This window comes from Bos indicus, chromosome 8 (assembly GCF_029378745.1).
Source record: "Bos indicus isolate NIAB-ARS_2022 breed Sahiwal x Tharparkar chromosome 8, NIAB-ARS_B.indTharparkar_mat_pri_1.0, whole genome shotgun sequence".
In the NCBI taxonomy this organism is placed as follows: Eukaryota; Metazoa; Chordata; class Mammalia; order Artiodactyla; family Bovidae; genus Bos; species Bos indicus.
The window spans coordinates 61,826,723-61,847,874 of record NC_091767.1 but is presented as its reverse complement, the minus strand read 5'-3'; the positions used below and the strand labels follow the sequence as shown (position 1 = coordinate 61,847,874).

Genomic DNA, 21,152 nt, shown 5'->3' with positions numbered 1-21,152 from the left:
TGTTAATGAATCTCTTGCTTGCAAATAAGCTGGTAAAACTTAAATTTCTACTTTCAGCAATGAAATTAGGCAACTGCAATACAATGAGGCCTATGCATTCCCAAAGATCCTCAAAAGTGGCCACATGCACAGAGAAAGATTCCAACCATTTGAAGCTGATTTTAAATGCCAATTTATCAGAAAGACTTAAAAAGATTGACAGTACTTTGGGCTATCACTAGTATTTGAGATAATGATGATTTACAAACACTGATGAAAATTTTCTGGCTAGCAGAGGGCTAAAATATTTTTTTTTAGAGTTTGAAGTTATTCTTCCTAGATAATTTGTGAGGTACAAACTAATACTACATCAAAGATACATGTAGATCATTATACTTCTTTGGGAAAAAAGCTCTCACTGAACTTTCCAAAGAATGTCTTTTAATTTTCTTCCCTTCTTCCTGTTATCATTCTCAAAATAGAAACATATACCATCTCCACATCTGAGATTATTTAGAAAACTCTTTCTTTTAATCAAAAAAGGAAAGCTTACCTGAACTTGATGTTGTTCTTCTTGCCCTCAAAATGGGATAGCTGCCTACTTCTAAAGACTTGGTTAAGTCAAGATCATGCAAAATCAAGAGATATCCAGAGGACGTTGAGATCAACATTTTGGAACAATCTGGTGTTAATCTCATCCGCATAAGAAAACGTGTGTGAAAGAATTTCTTATGTGGACATCCATCTTCTGTACACCTACAGAAGAAATCAAACCAACAAAACCTAGTTATCATAAACATTCAGTGATAGTCCTATTTTTGCCCTTCCAACTAGAATTTACACTCAATGTATACTCAGACTTATACAGATGAAAAATTTTTGCTCCCCATTCCTTCTTCCATCTCTTTAACTTTTTTAAAAAAGATTATTCTTTCTTTCTCATGTATATTAAGTAAAACTTGGTTGAGGAAAACTCTTTTTATTGCTCTGAAAAATCTTTATTTCACTCTTTTTGATTAAAGGTTCAGCTGAGCCTATAAGGGTTGATAGTTATTTCTTTCTAAATAGGATAATATTTCATTGAGTTCTGGCTTCCATTGTTGTTATTTTAAAGTCTGTTATCAGTTGAATTGTTACTTTGGATATTTTTTTTTTCCTTTGACTAATCTTCCCTTGTCTTTGGAGTATTGCAGTTTCACTCTGACGTTTGGAAATGTTGATTTCTTATTATTGATCTTCACTGAGATTCGGTTGACTTTCTAAATCTTAAGATTCAAATTGTTCATATATTCTGGAGGATTTTCTGTCATTATTCCAATGTTGCCTCTCACCTATTTCTAAATTCTTTTGGAGTTCTAAATAGATACTTGAAACATTCCCATGAGACTCTTGTCTCATAACTGCTCTTTCATGTTTGCTATCTCCTCATCTCCATATATTGCCTTCTGGGTAATTTTTCAGTATCTATATTAATCTGTTGTATAAACTGTTTCTGCTACTTGTTTTTATAAATTTCAACAGTACTTTTTTTTTTTTTTTACTTCTTTAAGTTCTATTTGGCTTTATTTCAAATCTGCATGATCTTTTGGATACATTTTTATTCCTTGCCTAATATTTTTTATTCCCCATTTTATTTCCTTTTTATTTGTAAAACTGTGAAATGTATCATCCTTACAGAAAAGTACATAAAGTACTTGTAGAGTTTAGAGAAAAGTGAACATCTGTAACTCACCACCCATGTTAAGAAGTATCAATACCAATACTTTAAGTCTCCTGTTTCTCTCCCCTTGTTGCATCCTTCAGTCAGCATGCAGCACTTCAAGCATGCAATGTCTTTTCTTATCTGAGAGTTTTTCTAAAATTTAAGTCGTCTTCTCCTTATGTAGTCTCTACTTTTTCCAAAATATCTCCCCGTTTGTTTAGGTCTTTCTATTAAGACACGTCTGTCAAATGTCTGATTATCTTTTGACTATCTGCTCATAGTTAAGAGTGGGGAACTAAAAAAGTGACTGGGAACTCTAAGTGCAAGGGCAGGCTTCAAAAAAGGAAGCCATTTTTTGAGGAACTTCTGATGTCAGTATCTTTAGTTCAATAGCTGAAAGAACTCTCAGGATATCTGAATTCAGTATTCAGTGTGCATATGGTCATTTAGTCCCCCTGATTTTGGTCAGGTACTCAAAGCCTTCAACTGTGTCTGGCATCCTTTAATATAGAGAGATTTCTATTTTACCCTCTTTAGAGAATAAGATTTAAGATTTCTGCTGACATAGAGGAGGTAAATCATCCAGCAGTATGGATTAAGGGAAGAGATATAAATCCTTAAATATCTTTCATTTAAATCCTTATTTTAGCTACCCTTTCTACTACACAGTACCCAGAGTTGCCAGTTCTTGTGATTTTTGAGGATTTTGTATAAACTGTCTTAAGTTCTTAATGTTTTCCACTGCTAGTTTAGGATTCAACTTTCTTGTACTTATTATTAAGTAAGTTGCTAAGATGGTTGCCACTCATCCTCCTGCTTTCCAGATTTTAAAATTTTATTGTCATTGCTTTCTTTCCTGTTTCCCCATCTTACGAGTTTATACCCTTCATTTAAAATTTGTTTGTATTTTAGAGGAATCTTATCATTCACAGACTCTATTCAGGTCTTATAATAACTTAAATAAAATTTTAGTTTTCTCCATAATGGTTATATAAATCTTCTGTGGTAATTTATTCCTGTGTACCAACTAAAATTTTTAAGAGTATTTTATTTATTTAATTTGGCCATACTACATGGCATACAGGATCTTAGTTCCCCGACCAGGGATTGAACCTACTATGCCCCTTACACTGGAAGCACGGAGTCTTAACCACTGGACCATCAGGGAAGTCCCCAGCTAATATTTTTAATTATTAAAATTATGTACTTAAAAATTTTTAATTATTTAAAGTTATGTATAGGAACACTATTGATTTTTATATTTTGACCTTATATCAACTATTGTAGTTAACTCTGATTCTAATAATTTGTCAGTAGAATTTCCAGGGTTTTCTATCTAGTCCACGTGTCTAAAAACTGAGGCCTATGGGCAAAATCTGGATTACTTTTTTTTTATTTATTAATTTATTATATTTTATTAGGGGTCTTCACTGCTGCACATGGGCTTTCTCTAGCTGCAGCGAGCAGGGGCTTCTCATTGTGGTGGCTTTTATTGTTGCAGAGCACAGGCAGTAGGCGCATGGGCTTCAGTAGTTCTGGCACTTGGGCTCAGTAGTGTGGTGCATAGGCTTAGTTGCTCTGTGGCATGTGGAATCTTCCTGGACCAGGGGTTGAACTCATGTCCCCTACAATGGCAGGCAGATTGTTATCCACTGTACCACCAGGGAAGTTCTCATTGCCTGTTTCTATATACAAAGTTTGTTGGAACACAGCCATACTCATTCATGTATTATCTATGACTGCTCAGAGACAATAGAACGTGTGTGCATGCTAAGTCACTTCACTTGTCTGACTCTTTGTGACCTCATGGGCTGTAGTCCACCAGGCTGCTCTGTCCATGGGATTCTCCAGGCAAGAATACTGCAGTGGGTTGCCATTTCCTCCTCCAGGGGATCTTCCCAACCCAGGGGTCGAACCTGCATCTCTTAAGTCTTCTGCATTGGCAGGCAGGTTCTTTACCACCAGCGCCACCTGGGAAGCCCCAGTAGAACACACAAAATCTAAAATATTTATTCCACAGTCCTTTATAGAAAGTTTGCCAGCCCCTGATATAGACAATCATATCATCTGTGAATGCTGTTTCATTTTTTTCTTTTCCAATCCTTATATATTACAATCCTTATTTATTTTACTGCACCAACTAGGACCCTGCCTCCCTCCACACTAAAACAATAGTGAACAGTAATAGTAATAGCAAGTATGTTTTCCTTCCTGATTTTAGAGAGAAAACTTCTAAAATTTGACCATTTCAAAATGTGCTATAGGTTTTTAGTGCATACTTTTAATGGGTTTCCTTCTATGTCTAGTTAATTAACAGACTGTTTTAAACAGTTTTATCATGGTATAATTTCATACCATAAAACTCAATTCATTTTAAGTGTACAATTAAATGATTTATTTTTTAGTAAATTTACCGAATTGTGTAATCAATATAACCCAATTTTAGAACATTTTCATCACTTTAAAAATCCCTCTTCCCCATTAGCAGTTACTCCCTTTCCGACTCCCAGCCACAGGCAACCAGTACTATTTCCTATCTCTACAGATCTGCCTGTTGTTGACACTGTATATAAATAGAATCATACAGTAAATTGTCTTCTGGTTTAGCTTTTTCACTTAACTTTTCTGGGGTTCTTTGACATTGTAGCACCTAACAGTACTTTGTTCATTATCACATAGTATTCTACTGTATAAATATATCATCACATGTTGTTCATCATTTTACCAGTTTATAAGTATTTGAACTGGTTCTATTTTCTTCTGCTATTATGAATAATACTATTATAAGCATTCTTTGTGCAAACATATGTATTCATTTCTCTTGGGTAGATACCTAGAAGTGGAATTGCTAGATCATATGGCAACTCTTGTGTTTAACATTTTAAGAAGCTGTCAAATTGTTTTCTAAAATGGCTGTATCATTTTATTTTCCTACAAGCAATATGTGAGATTCTGGTTTCTTCATATTCTTGCCAGTATTTGTTGCTGTCTTTTTTGTTAAAGCTATCTTATTGAATATGAAGTGGTATCTTATTTTGGTTTTAATTTGCATTTCCTTTAAGACTAATGACGTCATACATCTATTCAGGTGCTTATTAATCATTTGTATATTGCCCTTGGTGAAATGTCTATGTAAATATCTCACCTATTTTTAAAGTGGGTTATTTGTAATACATACAAGTGAGCTGGAAGTGTTCTTTATACATTCTGGATACAAATCCTTTAGTAAATGTGATCTACAAATATGCTATCCCATTCTGTAATATTTCTTTTCACTTTCTTAGTGTCATTTGATGTACAAAGCTTTTTAACTTTAATGAAGTCCATTTTATCAATTTTTAAAATCAGTTTGGTGTTATATGAAAATTCACTCACATGTTTTCTTCTAAGAGTTATATAGTTTCAGCTCTTATGTTCAGGTTGAAATCCATTTTGAATTCATTTCTGTGATGTGAGATAATGGTCTAAATTCATCTCTTTGCATGTGGGTATCTGGTTGCTCATATCATTTGTTGAACAGACTATCTTTTCCTGAACCACTGAATTACCTTAGCACCTTTGCTGAAAATCAGCTGATCATAAATATAAGGATTGATTTCTGGACTCTCAATTTTGTTCCCTTATGTTAGATTTCTATCCTATGCCAGTACCACCTTGCCTTGATTACTATGGCTCCGTAGAAATTTCTGAAATCAGAAAGTGTGAATTTTCCAAATTCATTCTTCCTTTTGAAGATTGTTTTGGTTATTCTGGGTTATTTCTATTTCCATAAAAATTTTAGAATTGGTTTGACAATTTGTCCAAAAAAAAAAGGCAGCTAGAGTTGATAGGGATTGCACTGAATCTATATACTAATTTGAGAGAATTGCCATCTTAATGATATTGAGATCCATGAGCATGAAATGGTCTCTCCATTCATTTATATCTTATATTTTATTCTTTTTGATGCTATTATGAGTGAAATTTTTCTTTTTATTCTTTTTTGGACTGTTCATTGCTCATGAACAGAAATATAGTTTTATATATGAATCCTATTTTATGACCTTGGCGAACTTATTAGTTCTAGTAGTTTTGTGAATTCAAGATTTTTAATATATAAGATCATATCTTATATATAGATAATTTTACTTTTCTTTCCAATCTAAATGCCTGTTATTTTTGTCTGAATGTACTCAGTGCATATCCAGTAAGATGTTGTATAAAAGTGGTGAGAGTACGCATCCTTGCCTTGTTCCCAGTCTTAGTGGGGGTGTTTTTAGTCTTTCAACACCGAGTATGATTTGAGCTATAGGCTTTTTATAGCTGTCCTTTATCAAGTTGAAAAAGTTCCTTCTTACCTAGTTTTATCACAGATGGGTATTGGATTTTGTCTTGTGTTTTTTCTGCCTTTGGATGATCATATATATGGACTTTGACCTTTATTAATACATTACACAAATTGATTTTTAGATGTTTAACCAACCCTATCTATATCCTGGAATAAATTCCACTGGTTGTGACATATAATCCCTTATATATGTTGCTAGGTTAGATTTGCTAATATTTTGTTGAGAATTTTTATCAAACTATCAGGAGAAGGATATTGGTCTGTAGTTTTCTATTCTTACGATGTTTGTCTGGGTTTGTATCAGAGTAATACTAGCCTCATAAAATGAGTTGGTAAGTGCTCTCCCTTCCTCTCTATTTTCTGTAAGACTGTGAAAGATTGATATCATTTATTCTGTAAATGTCTGGTAAAATTCACCAAACTTCATGAGTGAAGACTTACAAGTCTGGGCTTTTCATTGTGGGAAGATTTTTAAATTGCCAATACAATTTCTTTACTTGCTATATAGGTCAATAGGTCTAGAGATTTTGTTTGCTCTTGAGTTAAATAATTTGTGATTCTGCAGGTATTTGTTTATCAAAGTTGTCTAATTTGTTGCCATAAAGTTGTTCATTGTGTTCTTTTGTGGGGCTTCCCTGATGGCTAAGTGGGTGAAGAATCCACCTACAGTGCAGGACACACAGGAGTCATGGGTTCAGTCCCTGGGTTGGGAAGATCCCCTGGAGGAGGAAATGGCAATGCACTCTAGTATTCTTGCTGGGAAAATCCCATGGACAGAAGAGCCTGGTGGGCTACAATCCAAAGGGTCACAAAGAGTAGGATACAACTGAGTGAGTAAGCACATATTCCTTTTTAATCCTTTTAATTTCTGTAAGGTTGGTAATGATGTCTCTTTTAATTATGAATGATTGTTGAATTTTATTCTTCAGCTGATACAGTCATAAGGATTTATCTATTTAATTTGTTAATGGGATAAATTATACTAACAGAATTTCTACTGATAAATCATCTTTTCATTTCTAGAATAAACCCAAAGTGGTCATGATTATTTTGATTAATTTGTTACAGAATCATTTTTTTTTTTTTTAGAATATTCACATCTACATTCATATTACAGACTGAACTTTCATTCTGAATTCAAGTATCAACGTCATACCAGCTTCATACCTAAGGTAAGGAGAATTCCATTTTTCTGCAATCTGGACAGTTTAATAAAATTGGAATGTTCTGTTTCTTGTAATATTTGGTAGAAGTCACCTGTAAAACTGACATGCTGCTGTTTAATTAGTAGCTATGTTTTAATTGACTTTTTTTCTTTCATTTCTCTAATGGTTAAAGCAGAGGTTATGCTCAGAATATTTAAATAACCAGCCCTACATGAAAACTAGCCAGAGTTGATGCTGGAATTGGATCCTGAGTTTCAGAGTTTCAGTGCTGGAACTGAATCCTGTAATTAGTTTACTATGTAAGAGTGACTTCAGCTACTGGATCATAAAGAGAGATCTTGAGGGAGGTATCTCTAGAGAGGTTTGTGGGTACCCAGAGGTGCTAGGATATGACACCTGAGGATGATTCATGACAGTAACTATCTATTAGTTAGTTTGGAAGAAATTCAATCTTTTAACAACCTTTTCAGCTGAACCAGTGCATAATGGTTAAATATCTGTCCTGGTAATGTCTATTTTTTTCTATTTCTTTCTTGATCACTTTTGCAAAGGTGTATTTTTTGGGGTAATCTGTCAGTTTCATCAAAGTTTTCAAGTATATTGGCATAAAAGTGACCTTATTATTTTACTTTATATTGTATTTTTTATTGTCTCTCATTGTTAAGATTGTGTCATCTCTCTTTTTTCCTTAATGTATCTTACCAGAGAACAAGCTTTTAAAAAAATCTTTATTGTACTTTCATTTTGTTTCATTAATTTCTGCTTTTATCTTAATCATTTCTATATATCTACTTTCATCAGATTTATTATCTTTTTTGAGTAAGATGCTTAGTTCATTAATTTTTAGTCTATCTTTTGACTTCACTATGATTTTTTTCTTTGACCCATCAATTATTTAGGACATAAGTTTATAAGTCTCCAAACCTTGGAATTTTAATTTACCTGTAGTTATTTAAACTATACTGAGATCAGAGAAAAGATTTGTGTGATAACAATTCTTTGTTACTGGTTGAGACGTACTTTGTAGTCCAGAACACACTCAATTTTTGTACATGTTCAAACTCTGCTTCAGAGGATGTATTCACTATTTGGCAGCAGAATTCTACATCTGCCAACTAAGTCAAGGTTATTAATAACATTAAAATCTTCTAAATTAAAAAATAATTAGTTCTAAGTTTAAACAGGATGCTTGTCTTAAAGATAATCAGTAGCTCTATGCTTGGCTCAAACACTATGCATAACTAGAAATCTTTAAGAATATTCCCCTAGTTTTACATATGAGCTCTAAAAAGAATATTTCAGAAACTTATAATTACTTCCGAAACTTCAACTCTTTCAGTTCTCTATCAGGAGATATTCTATTGAAGTGTTTTAGTGACAACTTAGATGGGATGACTAGCCCACTGTGAAAACTACCCCACGCACCACAGGATGTTTACAAACTCTGATCTCTGCTGACTAAATGTGAATGGAAATCCTCTTCTCTTCTCCTGTAGTGACAACTAAAACTGCACCACACATTATGTCTAAACATTCCCCTAACATCAGTACCACTCTGAGAAACTACTCTTTTAATGCATGAAAACAAACTTCAAAATTTACAAAATAGATTTAGAATTGAAGGATCAAAGGAAAACATTTCAGTTCCACAAAGGAAATAACAAAATATTTTTCCTTAAATTCAGGAAACTCATCTTATAAACCAGTTTTCATCATTAACTTGGTTTTGGTTAAGTATTTGGTACTTGGTTTTTTTTTCCATATAATTTTCTCCAAGTCTTTTAGTCACGATATATGACTAACTGCAAGGAACTAAAGATAGAATCACGTTCTGACTGTTTTTCCCAAAGCCAGTTTCTTTCTTCTAAAGAAACATGAGAGCTAAGACAGAACACCGAGTTTTTTTTTTTACCATTTTAAAATCATTTTTTTGTTGTTCATAATCCTAACATAGTCTCCTGTTCACAAACCTGTTGGTGTCCCAAATAATGACATTTCCATCAAATCCTGACGTTACTAAGAGTCTTGTATTAGTATCATATTCGATGTTCTTCACCCAGCTAGTGTGACCATGTAAAGTGCATACTTTCGTGTTCAGTTTTCTCAGATCCCATAGGGCTATTGTAGTGTCATCAGAACAGGTGGCAAACAACCGGTTATCAAGAAATCTACAAAGCAGAAAAGAAAAACTGGTTTATTTAATCTCTTATTAAAGAAAACTGCTGTTACCTAATCAAGAAAACAAACCAAAAAAGGACTACAAACTTACTGTACAAACCCAGTGATTCTAATATATAACAGTAGTAAGTATACTTTACATAACCACAGGATACAAGGAGTTAATGAGGACCATGTTGTAATTTTATCTACTTGTGTTAAATTATTTTATTGAAAACCAGGAATAGAGGTGGGTGTTTAGAGAACAATGCTAGAGAAAATGAATTTTAGAATCTATATAGGAAACACAAATGGTAAGAGACAATAGGAGACAAGGAGATTTTGAATACTTAATTGCAGGTGAAACATGTTAAGCATAAAGTGTTCAAAATTATGACAAATATTTACTTTGTTACAAATAACATCGCTTTCTATTTAGTGTACATTTCTCTTTAAAATATATTTACATATACAAAATCAATTCAAAGTGAAAGTGAAAGTGTTTAGTCACTCAGCTGTGTCCTACTCTTTGTGACCCCATGGACTATAGCCCACAGGGTCCTCTGTCCATGAAATTCTCCAGGCAAGAATACTGGAGAGAGTTGTCATTCCCTTCTCCAGGGGATCTTCCTGACCCAGGGATCTAATCTGGGTCTCCTGCATTGCAGGCAGATTCTTTACCAATTGAGCCACCAGGAAAGCCCAATTAATTCAAAGGCATTCCCCAAATAACTCACTTCTAGGACAACGAAGAAGAAATGGAAAAATTCTTTAAAAGGTACAGTCTTGAACCAAGATTAAACCAGGAAGAAATAGAAAATACCAACAGATCAATTATCAGTAATAAAATTCAATCAGTAATTTAAAAAGTCCTCACAGGGAATTCCCTAATGACACAGTAGTTAGAACTCTGCTTTCACTGCTGAGGGCCAGGTTCCATCCCTGGATGGGGAACTAAGATCCTGAAAGCCACATGGCACAGCCAAGTAAATAAATTAATAAATATTTTAAAACTTAAAAATAAAAATAAAAACTCCCCACAAACCGAAGTCCAGGACCAAATGGCTTCCCAGGTGAATTCTACCAAACATTTAGGGAAGAGTTAAAATCTATCCTTCTCAAACTATTCTAAAAAACTGCAGAGGAAGGAACACTCTCCAACTCATTCTATGAGTTCCCTGATACCAAAACCAGTCAAAGATATCACATGCACATAGTAATTACAGGCCAGTATCACTGATAAACACAGATGCAAAAAGCCTCAACAAAATATTAGCAAACTAAATCCAACAATATGAAGAGGATCATACAACATGATCAAGTCAGATTTTATCCCAGGGATGCAAAGATTTTTCAATATCCACAAATCAATGAGTATGATAAACCACCTTAAGAAATTGAAGAATAAACACCATATGATCATCTCAACATATGCAAACAAATCTTTTGATAAAGTTCAGCATCCATTTATGATTAAAAACTCTCCAGAAAGCAGGTATAGAGGGAATCTGGCTTAATATAAGGCAATATATGACAAAGCCACAACATCATACTCAATGGTGAAAAGCTGAGGGCATTTCCTTTTACCACATTATTGATCAGAGACGTATCAATATATCTTCTGTTATCCCAAAATTATTTATCAGAGACATTTCAATATTCATTTACATAACAAATTGCCAGCCACAGGCATTAGTTTCTGCAAAAATCCCCCAGTCAATAATGCGTTAAGACCAGAAACAAAACAAGGATGTCCATTCTGAAGTCCTATCCACGGCAATTAGAGATGAAAAAGAAATAAAAGGACTCCAAATAAGAAAGGAAAAAGTAAAACTCACTGCTTGCAGATGACATGATACTACATAACAGAAAATCCTAAAGATACCACAGAAAACTATTAGAGCACATCAGCAAATTTGGTAAAGTTGCAGGATACAAAATATACAGAAATCTGTTGCAGTTCTATATGCTAACAATGAACTATCAGAAAGAGAAATTAAGGAAACAATTCCATTTACCATCATGTCAAAGAGCATAAAATACATAGGAATAAACCTACCTAAGGAGATAAAAGACCTATACTTAGAAAACTATAATACACTGATGCAAGAAACCGAAAATGAGAAGACGACATAGAAAGATATGTGTCCTTGGGATAGAAGACCTACTATTATTGTTAAAATGACCATACTGCCCAAGGCAGTCTACAGATTCAATGCAACCCGTATCAAGATACCAATGGCATTTTTCACAGAACTAGAACAAATAATTTTAAAATTTGTATGGAAACACAAAGACTCCAAATAGCAAAGAACAGAGGTGGAAGAATCATGCTTTCTGACTATACTGTGCTGTGCTTAGTCACTCCTCGTGTCTGATTCTTTGCGACCTCATGGACTGTAGCTTGCCAGGCTCCTCTGTCCATGGGGATTCTCAATGCAAGAATACCAGTGGGTTGCTATGCCCTCCTCCAGGGGATCTTCCCAACCCAGGGATTGAACTTAGGTCGCCTGCATTGCAGGCAGATTCTTCACCATCTGAGCCACCAAGGCAGCCCTCAGACTATACTACCAAGCTACGATAATCAGAGCACTATAGTACTGGCACAAAAACACACACAGACCAATGGAACAGGATGGAGAGCCCAGAAATAAACCCACATACCTATGGTCAATTAATCTATGAGAAAGAGGCAAGAATACACAATGGAGGAAAGACAGTTTCTTCAATAAGTAGTGCTGGAAAACTAGACATGTAAGAGAATGAAATTTGAACATTTCTCTAACACCATATACAAAAATAAATTCAAAATGGATTAATGACCTAAATCTAAGACCAGATACTATATAACTCCTAGAGGAAAACATAAGGCAGAACACTGTTTGAAATAAAACACAGCATTTTTTTTTCTGATCTGTCTCCTAAAGCAAAGGAAACAAAAATAAATAGGATCTAAGTAAACTTAAAAGCTTTTGCACAACAAAGGCGACCATAAACCAAATGAAAAGACAACCCACAAAATCAGAGAAAATATTTGCCAATGATTTGACCAACAAGGGATTAATCCCCAAAATATACGAACAGCTCACACAGCTCAAAATCAAAACAACAACCCAATCAAAAAAATGAGCAGAAAATCTAGACATTTCTCCAAAGAGGGCATACCAATGGCCAGAAAGCACAAGAAAAGATGCTAATATTTTGAAAAACATGCTGCTGCTGCTGCTGCTGCTAAGTTGCTTCAGTTGTGTCCAACTCTGTGTGACATGCTGGACCACTGCTAATTATTAGAGAAATGCAAATCAAAGCTACAATGAGGTACCAATCAGAATGGCCGTCAACAAAAAGTCTACAAACAATAAATGCTAGAGTGGGTGTGGGAAAAAGGGAACCCTCCTACACTACTGCTGTGAATGTAAACTGGTACAGTCACTATGGGGTACATTATGGAGGTTCCTTAAAAGTCTAAAAACATAACTGCTATATGATCCAGCAGTCCCATCCCTAGGCATATATCTAGGAAAAAACCATACTTTGAAAATATTTGGGACATGCACCCCAATGTTCACTGTAGCACTATTTACAACAGCTAAGACATGGAAGCAACCTAAATGTCCAGTGACTGATGAATGGATAAAGAAGATATATATATATATATATACACACACACAGGGTTGGCCAAAAAGTTCATTTGGCCAATCTAATATAATGGAATACTACTCAGCCATAAAAAGAAAAGAAATGATGCCATTAGCAGGCACCATGAAAGCAACCAGACGTTATTTCACTAAGTGAAGTGTCAAAAAGAGAAATAACACATGATATCACTTACATGTGGAATCTAAAATATGGCATAAATGAACCTATCTACAGAACAGAAACAGACTCACAGACACAGAGTGATTGCCAAGACTTGTGATTGCCAAGGGCTGGGGGTGTTGGGCAGAAGAACGATGGACTGGGAGTTTGGGGTTAGTGGATGCAAACCAATATATTTAGAATGGATAAACAACAAGGTCCTACCTGTATACCTTGTATATCACAAGGAACTATATCTAATCTGGTGGGATAAAACATAATGGAAAAGAACATAAAAAAAGAATGTATATATGTATATAACTGAGTCACCTATACAGCAGAAATTAGTACAACATTGTATAAATCAATTATACTTCAAATTAAAAAAAAAGACGTGGTACATATATACAATGGAATCTTACTCAGCTATAAAAAAGAATGAAATACTCTAGAATTCAGTATTAAAAATAGATGCATAGAAATAATACAAATATTAAGAAACATAAATAGAAAAAAAAAGAATGAAATAATACTACTTGGAGCAACATGAATGGTCCTAGACAGTATCGTGCATGTGTGCTCAGTTGTATCCGACTCTTTGCAATCCCATGGATTGTAGCCCACCAGGCTCCTCTATACATGGAATTTTCTAGGCAAGAATACTGGAGTGGGTTGCCATTTCCCACTCCAGGGGATCTTCCTGACCCAAGGATTGAACCTGTGTATCTTGCGTCTCCCGCAATGGCAGGCAGATTCTTTACCACTGTGCCACCTGAGAAGCCCTAGAGATTATCATACTAAGTGAAATAAATCAGTCAGAAAAAGACAAATACCATATAATGTCACTTATATGTGTGGAATTTTAGAAAAATGATATAAAGGAACTTATTTACAAAACAGAAATAGACTCATAGCCTTAGAAAACAAGCTTATGGTTACCAAAGGGGAAAGAGGGTAGGAGTTTGGGATTAACATATACACACTTCTACATATAACAGATAATCAACAAGGACCTATATATACATACATACATACACACACACACACACATACATATATATACACACATACATACATACACTTAACTATGTATATATAAAAACCAAAACTACTCTGCTGTACACCTGAAACTAATACAATATTGTAAATCAACTATAGTCTAATATAAAATAAAAATTGTTTTTTAAATGAAAAAAAGGACTTAGGGTTGGAAGATGTTCCTTAGTGATTATATATATTTCAAAATAATTTTATGGCTATGTATAATTTGTGAACCACATTAATAAATTAATAAAAAAATTTTTTTAACTTAAAGACTTTTGTACAGTAAAGGAAATTACTGACAAAATAGTTTGAAAAGACAACCTACTGAATGGGAGAAGTTACTGCAAATGATATGACTGTTAAAGGGTTAATATCCAAAATATATAAACAGCCTACACAACTCAACATCAAAAAAACAAACAACCCAGTTAAAATATGGGCAGAGGAAACAGACGTTTTTCCAAAGCTGAAACGCAGATGGCCAACAGGCACATGAAAAGATGCTCAATATCAATAATAATCAGAGAAACATAAATTTAAAAATCACCATGAGGTATCACCTCATACCTGTCAGAATGGCTCTCATCAAAAAGAACAGAGATATCAAATGTTGGTATATATGTGGAGAAAAAGGAACCCTCATACACTGCTCATGGGAATGTATGGATACAGGCACTGTGGAAAACAGAGGTTTCTCAAAAAACTAAATTAGACCCATGTGACCCAGAAATTCTACTCTTGGACATATATCTGAAAAAAAAATTCAAAAATATATATGCACTCCAATGTCCACAGCAGCATTATTTACAACTGCTGTGATATGAAAATAACCCATGTGTCTATCAACAGATGAATGGATAAAGATGTGGTGTATATATATAGAATACTACTCAGACATAAAAAGGAATGAAATTTTGCCTACAGCAAAATGGATGGACTTGGAGGGCATTATGCTAAGGGAAATAAGTCAGACAGAGAAAGACAAATACTGTATGATATCATTTGTAAGTGGAATCTAAAAAATACAACAAAGTAGTGAATAAAACAAAGAAGAAGCAGATGAACAGATACAGAGAATAAACTAGTGGTTACCAGCACTGTGAAGAAGGAAGCAAGGAGGGGCAGAAGAGGGATAGGAAGGGGAAAGGGGAGGGTTTATTACGGGATTATATGAAATCATCTATGTGAAACTTTTTAAAATTGTAAAGTAAAAGTGAAAGTTGCTCAGTCGAGTCTGACTCTTTGTGACCCCATGGACTATACAGGCCATGGGATTCTCCAGGCCAGAACACTGGAGTGGGTACCTGTTCCCTTCTCCAGGGATCTTCCCAACCCAGGTCTCCCACATTGCAGGCGGATTCTTTACCAGCTGAGCCACCAGGGAAGCCATTAAAATTGTAAAGCACTACAGAATTTTTAAAATCTTTCGTTCACCAAAAAAGAGGGAAAACATGCCATCATTTTTAATCTATTAAACTGGAGTGGGTAGCCATTCCCTTCTCCAGGGTATCTTCCCAACCCAGGGATCAAACCCAGGTCTCCTGCACTGCAAGCAGATTCTTTACCATCTGAGCCATCAGGGAAGCCCATTATTTCAAATGCATTCCCCAAATAATCTTACTTAGCGACATTTTATTAGGATCAGTCAAGATTACAAAATAATTAACAGTTTTCCAAGGCAAAAGAAATGAAAGACAAAATAGATAAATGGCACTTATGCAAACTTATAAGCTTTTGCATAGCAAAGAAAACCATAAACCAAACAAAAAGACAACCTACGGACTGGGAGAAAGTACTTGCAAATGTGACCTCCAAGGGCTTAATTTCCAAAATTTACAAAAGCTTGTACAACTTAATAATAAAAAACCCAATAAAAAAAATGGGCAGAAGACCTATACAGACATTTCTCCAAAGAAAACATCTAGATAGCCAATAGGCACATGAAAAGATGTTCAACAATGCTAATTAACAGAGAAATGCAATTCAAAACTACAATGTGGTATCCCCTTACACCAGTCAGAATGGCCATCATTAAAAAGTGTACAAATAATTAATGCTGGAGAATATGTAAAGAAAAGGGAATCCGTCTACATTCTTGGTGGGAATGTAAACTGGTATAAGCACTATGGAAAACAGTATGGAGGTTCCTTAAAAAACTAAAAACAGAATTGCCATATGATCCAGCAATCCCATTCCTGGGCATATACCAGAAAAAATCTAATTCAAAAAATTATATGTACCCCAATGTTCATAGCAGCATTATTACAATAGCCAAGACACAGAAGCAACTTAGATGTCCATGGACAGATGAATGAATAAAGAGGATGTGATAATATATACATATATAGAGGAATACTACTCAGCCATAAAAAAGAATGAAATAACACCATTTGCAAACATGGATGGACTTAGAGATTATCATACTAAATGAAGATAACATATGATATCACTCAAATGGGGAATCTAAAAGATGATATACAAATAAACTTATTCACAAAACAGAAACAGACTCACAGCCCAAGAAAACAAACTTATGGTTACAAAAGGGGAAAGTGGGGTGGATAAATTAGGAGTTTGGGATTAGCAGATACAAACTATTATTTATAACACAGATAAACAACAAGATCCTACTGTATAGCACAGGGAACTATATTAAATATGTTGTAATAAACCATTATGGAGAATATGAAAAGAATATATATAACTGAATCATTTGCTGTACCCCAGAAAATACTGTAAATCAATTATACTTCAGTAAAACAAAAACACAATTAAAATACTCTATAATTCAGATTTTAATTATTTTATACTAATTTCTCAGTGGGAATATATTTACAAATATTTAAAAATTATAACCTATCACATTTTAATTTCTGCTTAATTCAATATTAGGATGCTTTCTCTAACATATACTATTGTATGTAACTACCTTCTCTCAAAGAAAAGAACTCCTCCAAGATAAAATTATATAGAATTATTTTCTATCAGAAATCAATATCCACAAGCACCATAATGGCCTTCCTGAAACAACAATTTAAAAAATTTCAGGCTTTTGTACAGGCTGTTTCTGCTACCTGAAACCACATTCTACCGATCTCTTGACCTGGATAACACTTATTTCCTTTTTAATACTCAACAATTAGCCCTTCTAGGAAGACTTCTCTCTATATCCAGTCTGGGCCAGATTTACTGATCATCTAATTTCCCAAAGCACTCTATACTTCTATCACAATACTTAATATTACAGTGTAAGGGAATAACTTTAAAAGGCTATAAACTCCTTGAAGGCAGGCAAAACCTGTGTGCATAACTCACGGTTAGATCTTGTAGTACCCAACACACACAGTCCTACTCACAAATTCACAAATATTTATTAAATGAATGAACACTTCACTGCCTAGTGGAGGAGGTATTATAAATATATAGCTATACAAAATAAATATGTTGAGTAAGCAAAGAAAAGAGGACAGTTAGGAAATGTTTCATGGTGGTGTCATTTGAACTTCTTTTTTTAAAAAATGAGCAGGAACTCCCTAAGGGCAAGGGGTAAGCAAAGGTATAAAGGTATGTACAGGGATGTTGTACTGTGAGGCAACAGCAGTTAGATGTGCTGTGTGTGGAAAACGAGAGACAAGTAGAGCATAAATCATGGAATCATTCTATAGTGATTCCCAATAACTATTTCTTAATTATAAATACATATCCATTGAAAGTATTTTTTAAATGGAAAAAATCCACTACCAAAAATAACCACTGAAATTGATATTTAGCTTAATTCATGTATCTCATGCTTAATATTATTTTATAAATATTTTACATGTCATTATTGACAAAATAATTTTTAATGGCTGAATAGCATTCACTATGAATGAATCATAATCTTTTCTCTTTTTTAAACTAACTTGCAAATTGCTGGATATTTAGATTGCTGCCAATTTACTATTCAAAACACTATGATGAACATCCTAACAGTCAAACATTAACCACATTCCTAGTTGTTTTTCTAAATACATTTGCAGGAAAATGTATTGCTAAGTAAAAAGGGACTTTTTAAATGTAAGGCTTTTGAATATAAATAGCCAAATTGTCCTCAAAAAAACATACTAATAATAGCCAGTTCTATGAGCAGTTAGAATAGTGTCTGTTTCTCCAAACCCTTCCCAAACAAGTTATTTATATATTAATTCTATTAAGTGCAAGGAAAAAAATATCATCTTGTTTTAAGCGGATATGTTTATTCTTGGTAAAGTTAAACTTTTTTCATATTAATTGGAATATTATATTTCTTCTGGGAATTTCTATTCCATATTCCTTACTGATTTCCCTCTTGCAAAATGAGTTATAAAATCTGTTTATAATAAGGATAATATACTTCAGTTTTTCAAATACAGCATGCTGAATGTTTTACATATGTTTCTATCTTTAAATGTGATTTATAGTTTTTACTATATGAAAATTTTAATTATATTGTCAAATCCATTTTTCCCCTTATAGTTTTAAATTTACTGATGAGGCTTTTAATAGTATTTCAAAGACTTTCACACTTGACAGGAATTATATGATTTTTAAAAATACAAAATGACAAAGGCTAATGAAAAGTCAAACTTTTTAAACTGATTATCATCATAAAAGCATTTTCATACATTTGAAAAGTTTAGGGGAAAAAACCTAAGATATTTTATTAATATAGAAAGAACATAATGTACATATGGATTTAAAACCCCAGTGGGATTATATTGCTGTAGACCATAACAGTCCACCCTGAAGGGTTTTAAGCAAGAAAGTAACATGATTGGTTAAGACGTTCAGAAGAATCTCTGAGCTGACCAGGTTCCAAAAGTATATTCATAAAAAATAAAATAAAGTGAGGGATCAGTTTAAAAATTTTGTCAATAAGGTCACTGAAAAAAATTACCATTGTTGCATAAAAGGATATTTTAATACTGCAGAAAATATAATCTTGGAAAAAAGTTAGTAATTTTGAACTGAATAAGTTTAATGAAAAATTCAATACTTAGACTTTAGTTTTCTCATTTTTTGCCTCAAAATATATGTTCAGTTATTCAGTCATGTCCGACTCTTTGCAACCCTATAGACCTATAGACTGCAGCACGCCAAGCTTCCCTGTCCTTCACAATCTGATGGAGTTGGCTCAAACTCATGTTCACTTAATCAGCGATGCCATCCGACCATCTCATCCTCTGTTGTCCCCTTCTCGTCTTTGCCTTCAGTCTTTCCCAGCATCAGGGTCTTTTCCAGTGAGTCGGCTCTTTGCGTCAGGTGGCCAAAGTACTGGAGCTTCAGCTTCAGCATCAGTCCTTCCAATGAATATTTAGTGTGGATTTCCTTCAGGATTGACTGGTTTGATCTCCTTGTGCTATACAGTGTTGAAAAAAATAAAGACTTGTGTGTCTTACAGGTGTAAGAAAGGAAGGAAGGTGACTGATGATAAGAACTCCTAAAAGTACTGGAGCTTCAGTTTCAACAACAGTCCTTCCAATGAATATTCAGGGCTGATTTCCTTAAGGATTGACTGGTTTGATCTCCATGCAGTCCAAAGGATTCTCAAGTTCTCCAGCACCACAATTTGAAAGTTATCAACTCTTCAGCACTCAGTCTTCTTTATGGACCAACTCCCTCACATCCACACATGACTCCTGGAAAAACCACAGCTTTAATATATTGACCTTTGTCGGCAAAGCACACGAGCTCAGTCAAGTCCAACTCTTGGTAACCCCATGAACTGTAGCCCACTAGGCTCCCATGTCCATGGAATTTTTCAGGCAAGATCACTGGAGTAGGTTGCCATTTCTTCATCAGGGGATCTTTCCGACCCAGGGATTGAACCCATGTCTCCTGTGTCTCCTGCATTGGCAGGCAGATTTGTTATCACTGCACCACCTGGAAAACCCTAAAGTTATGTCCCTGCCTTGGTTTGTCACAGCTTTCCTTCTAAGGAGCAAGTGTCTTAATTTTATGGCTGCAGTCACCATCTACAGTGATTTTGAAGCCCAAGGAAAAAAAAATCTGCCACTGTTTCCATTCTTTCCCCATCTATCTGCCATTAAGTGAAGGGACCGGATGCCATGATCACAGCTTTTTGAATGCTGAGTTTTAAGCCAGCTTATTCACTCTCAAGAGGTTCCTTAGTTCCTCTTTAGAGTGGTATCATCTGCATATCTGAGGTTGTTGATATTTCTCCCAGCAATCTTGATTCCAGCTTGTGATTTATCCAGCCCAGCATTTCTGCATATGAGTTAAATAAGCAGGGTGACAATATATAGCCTTGTCATACTCCTTTCCCAATTTTGAACTAGTTAGTTAACTGTTCCATGTCCAGTTCTAACTGTTGCTTCTTTACCAGCATACAGGTTTCTCAGGAGACAGGTAAGATGGTCTGTACTCCTATCTCTTTAAGAATTTTCCAGTTTGTTGTGTTCCACACAGTCAAAGGCTTTAGCATAGTCAATGAAGCAAAAGTAGATGTTTTTCTGGAATTCCCTTGTCTTCTCCATGATCCAACAAATGTTGGCAATTTGATCTCTGGTTTCTCTGCCTCTTCAAAACCCAGTTTGTACATCTGGAAGTTCTCAGTTCATGCACTGCTGAAGCCTAGCTTGAACGATTTTGAGCAAAACCTTGCTAGCATGTGAAATGAGTGCAACTGTATGGTAGTTTGAACATTCTTTGGCATTGCCCTTCTTTAAGGATTGGAATGAAAAGTGACCTTTTCCAGTCCTGTGGCCACTGCTGAGTTTTCCAAATTTGCTGGCATAATGACTGCTGCAGTTTAGCTGCATCATCTTTTAGGATTTTAAATAGCTCAGCTTGAATTCCATCACCTCCACTTGCTTTGTTCATAATAATGCTTCCTAAGGCCCACTTGACTTCACACCCCAGGATGTCTGGCTCTAGGACATAATGTGTGCTCAGGTGACAAGTGTTGCCATATCCCTCTCCAGGGGATCTCTCTGACTCA

The 21,152-nt window shown here is 34.6% G+C and overlaps 1 protein-coding gene across 2 annotated transcripts in view; it reads right to left on the bottom strand.

Moving 5' to 3' along the window:
* Positions 1 to 21,152, bottom strand: part of DCAF10 (DDB1 and CUL4 associated factor 10) — a 51,622-nt gene that overhangs the window by 6,594 nt on the left and 23,876 nt on the right. The window contains exons 3-4 of one of the 2 annotated variants that reach the window (XM_019966228.2): positions 9,145 to 9,342; positions 533 to 735 (exon numbers count right to left, since the gene is read on the bottom strand). In XM_019966228.2, coding sequence (XP_019821787.2) covers positions 533 to 735; positions 9,145 to 9,342 — 401 coding nt within the window. The remainder of the gene's footprint in view (positions 1 to 532; positions 736 to 9,144; positions 9,343 to 21,152) is intronic. The other variant, XM_070794777.1, reaches the window with a different exon arrangement.